Raw genomic sequence first — 15080 nt, 5'->3', positions numbered from 1 at the left:
TGACCATCAGATATGATCATTTATATTTGGCCCTGAAATCTGTGTTAAGAAGCTATGACCATTGTGTCCCATGTTTCTAAGATTTCACATATCATTGGTAGTGCTGCTGCTGTGCTATCAGTTGACCCTGCTTTTTAAGATACCAAACACTTAATAAGGGGAGTGTAATGAATATATTGTAATAGGAAATCAAAAAATTACAAAGTACATCTTAATAAGGAGATCAAACAGTAAAAGATCCACAGGCAAGAAATAAAAATGAGTCTGGTGACATTTTGGTCATTTTCAACCATGCTTTGAATTATGAGGGCAGAATGTGTCGAACATTGACAACATTTCTGTGCTGGCTTTGTTTTTTTAACTTCAACTTTATTTCACTAGGACAGCTTCATCAGCAGTGGTACTATTTCCATGATAGTTTTACAACAACTCATTTACTCAACAGAGTAAAACTTTGACAAACATATCAAATACTGACAGTTTGCACTAACTCCTAATATGCTTTAGTCAAGAACATATATTGATGCCCCCATAAGTGGTTTCAGATTGGGGAAAATATAAAAATGTAGAAACACTGTATGTAAAAAGCATAGTTTGCTCTCATGACATGTGATCAGTATCAGCTGGAAGGACTCATATTGCCACCTATGGTTGAAAATGGTCAACAGTGTATCTTCTAAGTTTAGTTTAGCGCCACAATTTGTACAAAAGATGGAAAACCACTTTTCTTTGCTGTCCTGTTTTAGTCTAGAGGCTATGCGGCCAAATATCCAATACATTTCATGTAAATGTTTGGTTTAACTTTGACATGCTCATCGGAAAAGAAAGGCAACACGCATCACATACATCAAAATTAAGCAGTGACATACTGTCAGTGCTCATGTCAACCAGTCGATATACTCTCAGAGAACATTGTAAAGTTTAAAGCTAGTCATGGTGGTTGAGGAGGTGCAGATTATAAGAACTTTGAGTGATCTGCTAGAATCAGATACATTGGCCTACAAATAAACCAAGCAAACCAAAACCTCTGTGTTAAAATCAGTTTAATATATTCAGATGACACAATTTTTTCGATCAAAAAAATGTCAGTACTAAGCACGTCATACACAGTATAAATGTCAGTATATACTTTATATTCTTTGAGAACTACAACAAATAAATTAACTTTCACTTTCAGTGAAAAAGAAAATCCAAAAACGTCCACTGGGTGGCAGCACAGCAGCTCTCATGAGAATACCTTCTCCATAGCTTGAGTAGGTTCATCACCACTATCTAAATAAATATTAAATAAGTATATAGTTAAATATTTAGAAGGCTATAACATGTTTAGCATCTTTTCAGCGTAGTGTCTTCTCTACATTCAATCCTTGGTCACTTGGTCATCCTCTTCTCAGTTCATGCTGTTCAGTCTGGTGATTCCCTAAAGAGGAAAACAATTGATAGTGAATTTTCACATCAGGCATTGTTTCATATATTCACATCTTTACAACATTAAAGACATGTAGCGCTGCAGATTTTCAGCCACCTTTTCCTTATACTACAGTGTGTTGAATAAGAAAAGGAAGACAGAAATACCCTTACCTTTTGAATAAGAGTCATCAGTCCGTTGAAAAACTCATTGGCATTTTTCATTGGATGTGAGAGGCAGTCTGGGCAGGTGGACTAAAGGAAAACGGGCAAATGATTAATTGCTAATGAACATCTACTGGGAGAGCAACACATGTCACACTCACACACAGTTGTTTATATGACTGAAATATCAGTGGTGAATAAATAAAAGAATAACAGCAGAATAACTACACAGAATAATAATAATAATAATAATAATATTGTCTTACCTTCCCATTTGGTGAATTACAAAAGTCCAAACCTTGAACCTGAAATGGATGAAATAAATGTTAGTTTTTGATTTACAGTACCACAAACTTGACATTGTACTTGTATATATGAGATGCTTTTAGATATAGTGATAATAAATCATGCCACCCCCCCACCAATTTACTTACAGTAATGGTATTGTTGAGGCTCCTGTAAAATTTGATGTGTTTCTTGTTTGTCATGTTGAATTTCACCTGCAGATTAGCCCGAAAGCATTCCAAGGCTGACAGACTGCAGCAGTCCTGTTGCATAATGAAAAAAAGAGAATGTTTGTGAATAAAACATTGAATACCTTAAAAAGTGCGTAATAGCACACACAATTTTGTATTTATCTTAGTTTTAGTTTACTCTTTAAGTTAGTTTTGGTTATTTTACAGAAAATGACACAGACACATATGGCTGATTAACCGTAAAAAAGAAGATAGAGCTTTAAAAGTTGTATTTTGTCATTAGATCTGCCAGATTTGCCATAGATCTACTAGTCTGTTACAGGTTTTGATTTGATTGTGAACTTTTGTATGACACAATTCTACATGTATCAATTTGAGGAAATAAATCGTCCCATCACTGCCATCAAAACATTTCCAAGAAAGCTGTTGTTTCTAGTTTCATGTCATGACTTCATCATAGCAGTTGACTTTCCAATCAGATGCATGTACAGCACTTTTATCTAAACTGAAACTTAACCAAAGTTTCCACTATTTTCAAGATGTGTTTCTGTTCCTAAAAGTTTTTTTTTTTTTTTTTTTTGGTCTGAATTGTTTCCCTTCAGAAATCTTAATGAAAGTGTTGATGTGTTTTTTTTTTTCCAAGTGAAACGGTTAGTTTCTGTTTAGACACACAATGAACCCAACTAGCTTGGGTCAAAAAATTGTTTTAGATCACAGTATGTCTGCTTGGAGAATTAGCAGGTTGGACTATTCCTTCAGGATGAGAACTGAACAAGAGACACAATAAGAACAGCTGACTTAATACTTTTTTACTGCTACAAATGTTGGTGTTTTTGCATTTGACAGTCACAAACTGTGGTGCCATTGCTCTGTAGTGTAGTGATTTTATTCTAAACATGAAACGTAATTTAGCAAAATAGTGGCGTCACGCCTACTAAGGAGTCCTTATCGTTTGTGGTTCAAGATAAGCCGTAATGAAAAAAAAAAAACAAGAGACCCAGTCAAATGTTTTCTGGCACGCTAGAGAACATTTTTAGTTTGTGTTGTGGTGTGAGGAAGTCTGCTCTCTGCTTGATTACTCATCACATTTGAGAGTGCAACGGATGCTGTGAGAAAATACACAGAGCAAGCTCTTGACTTGACTCACTCAAGAGCATAAGCCTGACAAGAAATGGCTGATCTAAATTTGAATCTGAAGTAATGCAGTTAAATCTTCAGAGGCATTTATTTGAAGTCAAGTGCACATAATCACATTATGTGGGATTGTTTTGGCCTTTAGACACGTCTAAACATTGCAGAAAAATTGGGTTTCCTTTCTACAAGTTCTAATCATACTAATCTGCATGTCCTTTAAGGCACTTGAGATAAATGTCATTGCTGTAATAAGATCACAGTTTTGATGATTATAATATTTTATTATTTAGATTTAATCTGACGGACTGCAGGCGTTTCTAGGAAAATTCTAACACGACTAATACCAATAATTATTTTTAGTTTGTTTTCTATAACACTGTTTAACTGGAATATTCTTACAGAGAAACTCAAACATTACATTTGTACTGTGATTGATCATTTCCAAAACGTCATTATCTTAGTAGATTCCATGTTTGCTATGTTAAATTAAAAATATAAGCTCACACTTCAGTTTACTCCATAAAGGATGACAGATTTTTTTTATAAGATTTAGCTTCGTAATCTTTGGACGGCTAACGTAGGTCTGACTGGTGCCTCTGCCGTACAGTATATGTACGAGCTTAGAGCAGTCTGGAGAAGATGTGAAATAAAAAAAAATCTAAACCTATTTAAAAATCTCATTATAAGCCTTTAATCATCTTATTTTACAGCTGATTGATTATATATGCTCAACCCAACACATTTCATATTATTTGATGTACTCCTACAATACAGTGGCAGTAACTACAACAAGTGGGAGAATAACAACAATGAGTAAGCAACCACAAATATTTACTGTGACGGTGACCATACTATTATATTGAATACAATTTAGTTTGACTTACCCCAATGTTCTCTGGAGTATTCAGCATCTGATCATTCTGCTGCAAGAAACAAACGGACAGCATGGTATTTAGTAATGACATCTGCACTAGCTGTACACGGGCAAAGCTGTGAAAAAGTAAATGTAGAAGGACTTACCTGCATCTGCAGGCTTTGTCTCACATCCTTCAGCTGTTTCAGGATTTCTTGTAACTTTTTCCTCTGCAAAATCCTGTTTGATGTTGAGTTGGCCAGAGAACAGCAGCAGACTGCAAAAAGGCAAAACACAAGCAGCTTCATAGTCTCAGTGTCGGCAGCAGGCACTAGATCACCAAAAGTCGCGTTTCGAAAGATTTACTGGAAATGCAGACAGTTGTGTTGCTTACCTTTTTATACTTATCCCTGAGGACACAGGAAAACCACTTGCAGAGAGTTGGAAAGCTGCAGAAACTGGTGTGTGTGAGTAATGAAATTTTCTTTTCCACTGGCAGTCACCACTACGTGATTCGAGAGTGGCGTCAAGACGCGCGTGCGTGGGGCCTATAGATGCAAGTGTGTGTGAACGTAAACTTGTTTGAGTGCATTCGACAGGAAACTACAGGAAGACGGCACTTCCCATTTTCATTTTGAATCAGTGGAGCCGCAGCTATACCGTGTCATAGGTAGTGTTCGTAGGTGTGGTATTGACAACCTGAATGCATTCACTGCATTATGGCCACCTACACGTACACACATGAGCATGTTGCAACAACAGGAAACATTTTTAATTCGGTAGTAGTGTTGAGCCAAAAAGAAGAAAATAGATATATTTTTTCTGTGAAGGAAGTCCACTGCTACATAACAGTAGAGAAATTCTGGCCGTGTTTAGGCCGACGCTTGCCTCCTTTCATCTCACTATTACTCATCAACCAGAAAAAGGTCACTTTCTGTCCATTTGCAAAGATAAGCTCAAGTGAGCTGTCAAGTCTCATGCAAGCCCGTGTGGTAGATAACCCGAAACAGCAATCACAGGAAAGTCATTTAGGACAGCATTGTTCACGCTTACACAATGAAATGATTCACAGTAAAAGTTGTTAAACGTTATGAAGTTTAATCCTTTTCAAACCCGACTGTAGAGAACAACCAGATACATTGAAACATGCAGTGATACAGGGGAAAAAAACATGGATGAATCAAGATTTTGATTTATATTTTCTTTAGTTGAGCAAAAAAGTTTGTTGATAAATACGTTAATCTCAGAGATTTACTTTTACATTATGCATTAATGTAAACAAATTCCAAAATACAAAAGAAGTGCATTTTTCTCTTTTAGACTCACAGTATTGCCAATAAAGATACATTTATTTATTACAGTATTTCAGTTAGGAGAAGACTGTTTCTCTCGTAAATAAATCATATTTATCAAGCTCAACAAATAAGAAAGGACACACACATCGTAGATGTCAGTTTATTACTGCCACATGTTGTGCACAAACTATCAATGAACAGCAAGTCAGAGTTCTTCTTGAAGTTGAAATGATCGGTGAAATCACTTCTTATCCCCTCCAGTTATTGGGCTCTCGTTGCTGCACCTGTGAACACAAACCCCACATGTCACTGTACTCATCCACATACACTGACTCAAACAGTCAGGGCAACACACACTGAGGATATATGATGCGGACAAGACATCTGGACCCATAGTTTTCCATATAAACTCCGGTGGCGTCTTAACACGTGTCAGGGTGTCAGGATACGCCGCAGTCCCGTTTCACAGCATCGATGCGTTCCAACTCACCAGAAAAACAGCACATTTTCGTGTATTTATTCCTAAAATCGGCACATCTGACTGCAGGACGCTGACTACATCTGATGTGTCCAGTGTGTACGACTGGTGTGGGTCGACATGGTAAACGGGTGTGTGTTGCACATGTGTAGTCTTCATTGGGCTCAGACATTACTCACCAACACCACTTAGAAACGGAACATATTTGTAATTCTGTGCTCTTTTGCTCGCTTTTGAAACACATTGTCCAAGTATCAGCCATCACATCAATAAAATGTCAAAACATACAGGCTTAGTGCACAGCTGTGCCTCTGAGGATCAGTCACTTTGATGTGTGTTGCCTCATGCAGCCAACAAATAGATTCATATTATTATTATTACTATTAGTTTTTTCAGTGTTTATGCACATAGAAAGGCTTTCTTAATCACCACTGTGTTTTCAGGTCACAGAAGTTATTAAAATGGAAATGTGTACGGAAACATCTTCAGGGATGGTCATCGACTCCAATATGCATTAGTATTACACATTTTGGAAATTCAGGAGGCATCATATGTTAGTCAGTGTGTCCATGTGCACCGCTAGCTCACACCCTGTGCAGTCACCCTGCCCCGTCAGTGTTCACACGTTCGCACACAATCTTTACATCTGTCTTTTTCGCCAGAGGGGAGGAAGTGAGAGTGAAACTGAGAGAGAAAACCCCTCTCGTCTGTTCTCTCTCTTTGTCAGCGTAAGGGAAAGGGTGGGTGGGGGCTTCGACTGGTCTGAGTGGTGCATCACCCTCAGACTCCCTCCTTATCAGGAGTCCCTTCTGTGATGCACATACAGAAGGGAAAATGTGTCCTCAGGTAGATTTAAAATTCAGAAGAATTTCCTCCAGTGGCTGCCATCAAGGAACCCCTCTACCTGTGGTTTGTGGATATGTGTGTGTGTGCGCGTGCGCATTTAAAGTATTACTAAGCAGCTTTGTCAAAATGAGCACAGTGTCTCAAAATAGGTGGTAATGTAATAGGTGAGGTAAGTAAGGTAACAAAAATTGAAATAGTGCGGTGAAAGATAAAGGTGTGGAGATTTAAGGTCTTAAGGAGTGTTGCTGTGCGACTTTCTAGTAAGGCTCCCTTTATAAAGGGTTAATGGGTTGCAACAGATGTTTTTATTAATGATTAAACCATGATTTACTAATGATTTATAGAACAGTTATCATCCAACTTCTGGGTTGCCATGCAGTGAACAATCTACCTGATCCTCCTCCAGTGTAACACATGCATTCTCTTTAGTTTAGTCTATCAGGAAGGCCCCATCTATTGACAGTCTGACCACTGAACCCAAATACACTTAACAACTTATTAACATTTACAACTGTCTGACGGATTGACGATAAATACTTTTTTTTTGGACGATATATTGTCCATAAAATAATTTTAAGGGTTAGTTTAAGACCATTTTATGCCACTGATACAACAAGCATAACAATGCAAGTACACCCCTAGAGCAATGCACTATTAATTCCGACACTGGAATTGGAAAGCATAGATTTGTTCTGTTCTCTGGGCTTATGTGCTGAGCCCAAGTCTTATAAGCGTGTAGAAAACCCTGCTGTTTATTCTGGCATCATTCCTATGTAAACAAACACTAATGTAAACGAAAGGGGCGATACCGAGGTCAGCAAAAATGATCACGGTCATGTCCATATACCTGACGATAAGTCGATTTTGTGACAGACGACAATTACATATGTATGTTGCACTCTGCCGATAATGTAATTATTGTGACAGGCCCAAGTGAGGAGTTGGCTAAAAAGACAAAAGTTGCATGCTGGAGGAGAAACACCAGCCAGAGAGATTGTTTTGCAGACCAAATATTGTTCTCAAAGACGGCATGTGACTGATCAAAGAAGCATTAGTTCTTTTATTTAAATGAATCATTAATAAAGCCATTAGGTACAACAAACAAACCCAACCAACGTGGAACCAGTTGTTCTAATGCAACCATGACCAAAGTTTTAACCCTGTCGTTGGCCAAATGCACTTGCTAAAAATAAAATCCTTTCATGGTGGAGAAATTTGATCGTCACATACATCTAATCTGCATGTGACAGCTCAAGCTTTTTCCATTCAATTTTGTGAAACATTGCCGTACTGAGGCATGTTTTTGCTGATGACTAAAGCTCTCGGTCAGGGGTGAAATGTCATATCACACTGTGAGAGCTGCTCTTTGTGGTCAGCCAGAGTGTTAAACGCAGTGCAAAAAGTGTGATTTGAAGAGAGGCAGAGAGAGTTCTGCCGGATGGAGGCCAACAGGTGCGAGAGTGAAAACTGTTTGTGTAAAAAAAGAAAAACGCCTACTAAAACATGATCATTAAAACTAACCTCTAAGAAGGAAATTAGTTATTAGGAAGGGGGGAGGGAATGACGTGCAGCAAATCCAGGGTGGCTGCCGTAAGGGGTACGTGGGGTACGCTCTACCAGGTGAGAGATAAATACTGAAGAGTGCATATTAGCTCTACAGTTACTGTGTCAGCATGGTCGTCTTTAAATTCAGAACAGGATTACAATTGAATATTTCAAATAAAACTAAATGTGGTTTGTAGAGAGAGAGCGACAGTAATGTCACTGTAGAAACTCAATAATACCTCACTGCAAACAAATCTCATATGTCAATAAAATAAATCCTATTTCTGAAATACTGAGTTTCTAAAGAATGAAGAACACCGACAGACATCAGTACGTCCTGTCCTCTGTCCTCCTCTGTCCTCCTCTGATGGGACTCCGCCTGCAGGTAATGCCGGTGGAGAGAAAGAGGGGCTGGTTTGTCTCCAGCAGTTCGGTTTGAAACTTGACAGATTTTGAGATTTTGTTTTAGCTCGGTTTGTAACAATTTGCTTTTTAGCCGTGCCAGCACCCTGTGCCTGTTGAACCATGTATGGATAAAATCTAGTTTTTTTTTTTTTTTTAACGAGGTGAGCGGCATTAAGAGGGTTGTTACCTTTATCCTTACTGATAGATGCCACTCAAGCCTACACACTTGGTCTTTAAAGAAGGAAGTTTATATTTCCAAAGAACAAAACTGTGTTTGAACTGTGACTTGTTTTCACTATGACAAATGAAAGCTTGAATTTAAAAATGACACTTTGCCCTACAGTAATACAGTAAAGTTCATTGACCTGTACAATTGAAGTCCAGGTTTTAGACTTGTTCTGACACCGACTTGCTCTTTAGATTTAATTAAAGGTCAGAATTAACTTGAGTTGTCTAACACTGTAACACATGTATTGCAGGACATGTGCACAGACGTATGGTCTAAATGTACTCCCCTTTTAATGTGTGTTGTTGTTTACTTTTTCACTGCATGTATTTCACTATTACGTAGCAACTGTTGTCAGCCACAGTTGTTGCTCATCAATATCATTTAGTTTGTTTTGTTTTGACTTGAAGTTGTCACTTGGTCATACTGCGATGATGTAATTTTTGCTTTGTTTGTGTTTACTATGCCGTTGTACCATTTAATAAAATGCCCGTCTGAAGAAGTGCACTGTTGCTGCGAAATTTGTCCAACTGTGGTATGCGTGTGTGGGTGGGAGGCTTGAAAGAAGTATCTTTCTTTTCATCTTTTTTTCTTCTTTTTCTAACTGTTAAGACTCCAGCGAAAGTCAAAAGTATTCTTGTTTAGCACAGCAACCATCAGCATTTCAAACCATTACATTATCAGGTCGATTTGTTTAGATGTGTTAATTATTAGTTTACTTTCTACTCCCACCTGCAGTAGTATGATTTCCTACACTGCGGTCTCCCCTCCGTAAGCAGTTTGCATTTCTGGAGCGAGTGGGTGCGAGGTTGAAAGTTTGCATGCAACCCGTGCACGTATTGGCATTGTTGCAAAACATTGTTTACTTGTTTTGAAAGATTCAGCTTTAATACACATAAATCACAAATCCTCAAGTTATTTCACAGCTACTTGCAGAGCCGGAACGAGGCCAAACACAGGTGATTTTGAGTGACTGAGGAAAGTGAGTTTGCTTGATATTACCGTAAGTGTACAGGAAGAGTAAAAGGAGAGTGTGGGTGGGGGATCGCCTCTTTTGGTCCTCTCCACCGGCACCCGCAGCGGTGATGACACAGCTTGTTTATAATGACTGATTTAATTTTTCACAGTCATCATTACTAAATTTAAAGCATGTTACAAGCAGTAGATTATATTTAAAGTAGAAGTTCAGCTCCAGTTGATGTTGTCAAATTATTTCCCATAAAGGAATTAAACAGAAAAACAAAGGGAACCTCCAGGATTGTATGTAGTTATTTTCACAACACGTTATTATATATTAATATTTTTATATATTTTTGGAATAAATCCGTAGATGACAAATGCCTATTACAATTTATCGCAGGGCAACATTTTATCTTAAGATTTCTTGCTCACAAAAAATGGACGAATGCAACAAAGTACATTTACCAAAACTCCTTTTTTCTTTCTTTTTGTTCACTGCTATGACTTATTTTTTCCAAATGATACAAAGTCAATCTTAAATTGTCACCAGAACCCAGTAAAAAGTGCTGATTTGATGGCAGTTTGGCTGTTTTTCAGTGACTTATCAAAGTGATCTGATGAAACCGCTCAGAAAAATAATGCCTGTTTAATTTCTCGCCTGAATGTGCGATCACACCCACAGTTTCTTTCCTTTATTGAAACAAGAGCGAAGGCTGACTGCATTGTCCTCGTGCATCAGGTCAGATTACATGTAAAATCTACCACACTGTAGATTAGCCAGAACGAAAGTCACGTGGAATCCCTGTAAATTTAACAAAACAAGATGAACTTGTTGGCATCTTTTGCTGCAGTTTGTTAAAAACACCTGTGCTCAGATCCTTTCTCTAAGTAAAAGCAGACATAGCACAAGTAAAAGTCCTGAACTGAATTCAAAATGTCACTTAAGAAAAAGTACTCATTCTGCAGAATGGCTCCTTTTGAAGTGTTATGTAATGCTAGAATATTATATTATTCTGTTTTTAGCACTCATAGATACACTTAATAGTATTTTAATGTGGTTCGTCACTGTGGAGCCAGTTTGAGATACTACTAGGTAGATTAGAAGTACGGTACTGCATCATTTCACATAAGGATATCATATGTTTTATATACAAAAGGTAACTAGTTCTTAAAGTGTCAAATACATGAATAGTAAAAAGTACTATATTTCTCTCTGAACTGTAGATAAGGTATAAATGAATATAAAAGGGAAATAGAATGTCAAATTGTACTTCAGTGCAGTACTTGAGTAAATGTACTTTGTTGCATTTAAAGTAAGTAAGAAATCTTAAGATAGATGTTGCCCTGCGGTATATTGCAACAGGCTTTTATCATTTCTGGATTTATTCCAAAAAATATTCTACAGAATAATGTGTTGTGAAAATAACCGCCAGCTGCAGCCGCAGTTGCTGACTGGTTTCAGTCCCGTTGAACCACACTGTAAATTACTAGGAAGAGCTCAAATGAACTGAATTAAAGGGTAGAGAGCCAGCTCGACGTGATTAATCTTCTCTCATTAAAGCTCCACCAGTAAATAACAACATCAACTTCATTAGTAACTGAGACAGAAAAACTACAGAGCCGCTCCGTTCATTTCCCACACTTTTTTTGGAGACTTAAGAATGTGAGCTTTCATATCCAAATATATTGTAACACTGAATCGACAAAATTAGTTGTTTTTTTTTTTTTTTGTCTTTAGCTATGGAGCTTCTCCTGAATGAACTCTAACATGAACACAGCATGTTAACACAGTGTAACATACTCCTGATGCCATAAGACAAGGTAAAATAAATAAAAACCATCCGCTTAAATACACACGATTGTTTAAAAAATATGTTAGGTGTGGTTTTTTTTTAAATATCCAATTTGGCTTCAATCATTAAACTCTTGAGAGCATGTTCTTTACTGCAGGTACAGTAGTAATGCAACAATGCTGTTTACCAAACCTACTTCTGAAATGCTCCTTGTCAACCAGGCTTTTTTTCTTTCCATAGTCATAGTGCGTACCTGATCCGCTCAAATGTTTGAAGGTGATTGGTTAAGGGGTGGAAACAGATCTTTCCAAACAGGTCAACGTCAAAATTTGAGACGTGTAAATGTGTCAGGTGTGTGACATTCACTTAAGAAGAAAGAAACAGCACCTTCAAATTCATTATGGCTGTCAGAACTGTGGTTACAGGTACAAGGTATATTTAGCAGGTTATAAAGACTAAAAAATGAGTTGCTAGGAGATCTAACACATTAAAACATTATATAAAATGGATGAAAAACAGTGATCAGATTATAGTTTATATCGATTACATACACTACTGACTACTACTAACACTTTGAACTTTGCTAAATGTTATCTGTATATGTAATCTGTCTAATAACATCTATGTATAAGAGCTAGTGAACAGATTAAAGGGCAAACATACCACTGATGCTGTCACTCTTTGCTTCTTCTACGCACTGTGACAATTGTGTCTCCAGCTTGTCTCGCTAAAAGGGGGCTTTGTAAAAACAGGTTGCCTACATGATGGTGACACATTCTTGACCTTTAAGAGTTAATAATATAATCATCTTTTACCAGCAGCGACCAGACGCCAGCGCTTTGTTGTGATGGAAATTGTTCATTTTATGGGAAAAGAGCAACCAGCAGCGGAGCAGTGGGAGTATTGTACAGACTGTGTGATGTGAATGCTGTTAAACCACAGCAGTAGGGGAATAACACTCAGCTGAGGGGCTGTGAAGATATTAAAGGCCTTGAAACTGCCACTGTACAAAAACATCCAACTCCAATTGGAAAGTTTTGTTCTAAAATCAAAAATCCACCGTCTGAACAACACCTACTCTTCCAAAATGACTGCTCCATGCAGGTAAAGCACCCTCTCCTTTTTTAATGTGAAACGGATGAACCTATGTAATAGTTCTTTTCAGATACACATTTATGGTTTTGAAATACTGCTGAATGTAACAGTGTCTTCTCTAATGAACTATGGTGTTTTTTTGTGCTTCACAGCTGTTGAAACCTATGAGAGCCTCTTCAGTTTTAGTTGGATGGTTGACGTGTAACTTGACAATAACACTTGGCACAAGTCCCAAAGAACCTGAATTAAGAGAACGATGTTGACCCTAACAGCTGTAAAGGGATCTTTCATGATATCAGGACATAATTCATTAAGGTGCCAATTTGTAATCGTGCATGTCCACTCAGAGCGAGTTTCAGCACTGTTTTTCATCTCTCACCTGGCGTGTGGTGTACTTTGAACTCCGAGAAGGTGGGTGTGGATTTGAGTCATAGGGGGTGACAGAAAATGAGCCTTTGAGATACTGGCCTTTTGATTTGGCTCATCTATATCAATTCCAAGTTTCAGCTCCAACAGATGAGCAAAAACACAAAGAATCCATACAAATTCCATATTCTCAGACTTTAATTTAGTACAAACTGAAGGTAATTGTCCTAAATGAAACAAAAAGGCATGCAGCCCTGTCTGGACATTTAGTGAAAGATTCATTTCTGTAAGACTCACAGATTAAAAAATAGAAACACATTCTAGTAGTACCATCGACATCTCGAGTATTTAGTTTGTGAAGGTTGAGATTTTGGCTCGTATTTCTCTTTTTACGTTGTTAAACGTTCTACATGTGGAATATTTTTCAAAAAAGGGATATCTCATCTGGGGATAAAACTTTTCATATTTTCCGCCTGATGTTCCTTCGCTGTCTAGAACAGGTTATCAGAACTTTCACAATCAGTGGCAAGCATCCTCAAAATAATAGGCAGCCGTCTGACGGCTCGGAAAAACACGTCACTACAATATCCTGTTTATTTTAACAAGGTATTGCGTTTTGGTCAAAACCAGACTTCCGCTATATATTACTCCTAATCAGCAGGAGCATCTTTCCTATAAGATGATCAGAACATGTAGGTAAGGCAGTGCGACACTATCATACAGTGTGATGCATCTTCTGTAGACGATGACTTGGTTCAGCAACTCAAAACATGAAGTGAGAGTGACTTTTATGGAGTTACTCATCTCAAGTTCACGCTTGTCATTTCTGTCTACAGTAACATAATTCTGGTTAGTCAACATCAACTTAGTCATGACTTTCACTGTCTGTTCCCCGATATCTGACCACTGTTGACACGCCGTGCTGTATGTTGATACTTTTTGAAATGTATCAAAAGTAAAAGTACTCAGTGTGCAGTGTTTTACTCTTATGTTTCTGGGTTAATATTACTGCTGCATTGGTGGGTATCTTGCAGTTTACTGCTGTAGACAACCACTTTATACACTGTTGGGTATTCTATTACCTCGTCATATATGTTCATAGTGTCTCTGACCTGTGAGAACCACGTGTCTCTGAAAAGTCAACTTTTCATGATCCAAGAGGGGTTTTAACTAGTTTATAAAACTTGAAGGTCCAGTGTGTAGGATTCAGTGGCTTCTAGCAGTGTAGTTCCAGATTGTGACTCGCTCGCTTCACCCTCCCTTTCCAAGCACGAAGGAGAAACTACGGTGGCTTTGAGAAACACAAACGCCCAGTGTTTGGTTTGTCCGTTCTGGGCTGGAGGACTCTATGGAAGGCGACCCGCAGTGTCTGTAGATAAAACCAGCTCATTCTAAGGTAACAGAAACATAATTCTGCTATTCAGGTGATTATACACTAAAGAAAACATAGCTATACATTTTGTATTATATTTCTGCCAATAAAGTCGACTAAATATTACACACTGAACCTTTTAGGAAGAGAGAGAGAATAAAGAAACACTTCACTCACTATCTTTCAGTTTATCAGAAACATTCAGAAATCCCATTTTGAGGTACGTGATTTTCACTGGGCAGGAAGGGTGTGAAAAGTTGGAATCTGAAACGTCACTAAAGCTGTCGGACTAATAGAGTGGAGTACAATGTCTTCCTCTCAGATGTAGTGGAGTACAAGTTTAAATTAGCTTAAAAAGAAATAGTCTAAGTCCCTTGTATGTACTTAAGTACAGCCCTTAAGTAAATGTACTGAGTGACATTGTACCACTGATAGTACGCAGTGTAGTGAACTTGACCACTGAGATTTTAAAAACCACAATACTACCACTACAGGCACTGCCCAGGGTTTCAATAGACACTGAATCTAAGGGGAGCAATTCTTTAACACACGTGGAAACATTTATCTCTTACAATTTGACATTAAATATGGTTTATATGCTATTTAAATACAATACTGACTCTAAGAAACCAATGTGTGTAAAAGTAACACCAGACACATCAAC

General features: G+C 37.8%; 1 protein-coding gene across 1 annotated transcript; it reads right to left on the bottom strand.

Moving 5' to 3' along the window:
• Positions 1-1026: 1026 nt before the first annotated feature.
• Positions 1027-4411, bottom strand: il21 (interleukin 21). The gene is made up of 6 exons (XM_051421318.1): positions 4203-4411; positions 4067-4105; positions 2007-2120; positions 1839-1877; positions 1582-1662; positions 1027-1420 (listed from the first exon to the last, which is right to left on the bottom strand). Exons 1-6 carry the CDS (start codon positions 4341-4343, stop codon positions 1391-1393), a joined length of 444 nt encoding a protein of 147 aa, XP_051277278.1. The 5' UTR covers positions 4344-4411; the 3' UTR covers positions 1027-1390.
• Between the last annotated feature and the right edge of the window lie 10669 nt (positions 4412-15080).

The sequence above is a fragment of the Dicentrarchus labrax genome, unplaced genomic scaffold (genome assembly GCF_905237075.1).
Source record: "Dicentrarchus labrax unplaced genomic scaffold, dlabrax2021, whole genome shotgun sequence".
In the NCBI taxonomy this organism is placed as follows: Eukaryota; Metazoa; Chordata; class Actinopteri; family Moronidae; genus Dicentrarchus; species Dicentrarchus labrax.
The sequence above is the reverse complement of the archived record's forward strand: the minus strand, read 5'-3'. Positions and strand labels throughout refer to the sequence as shown.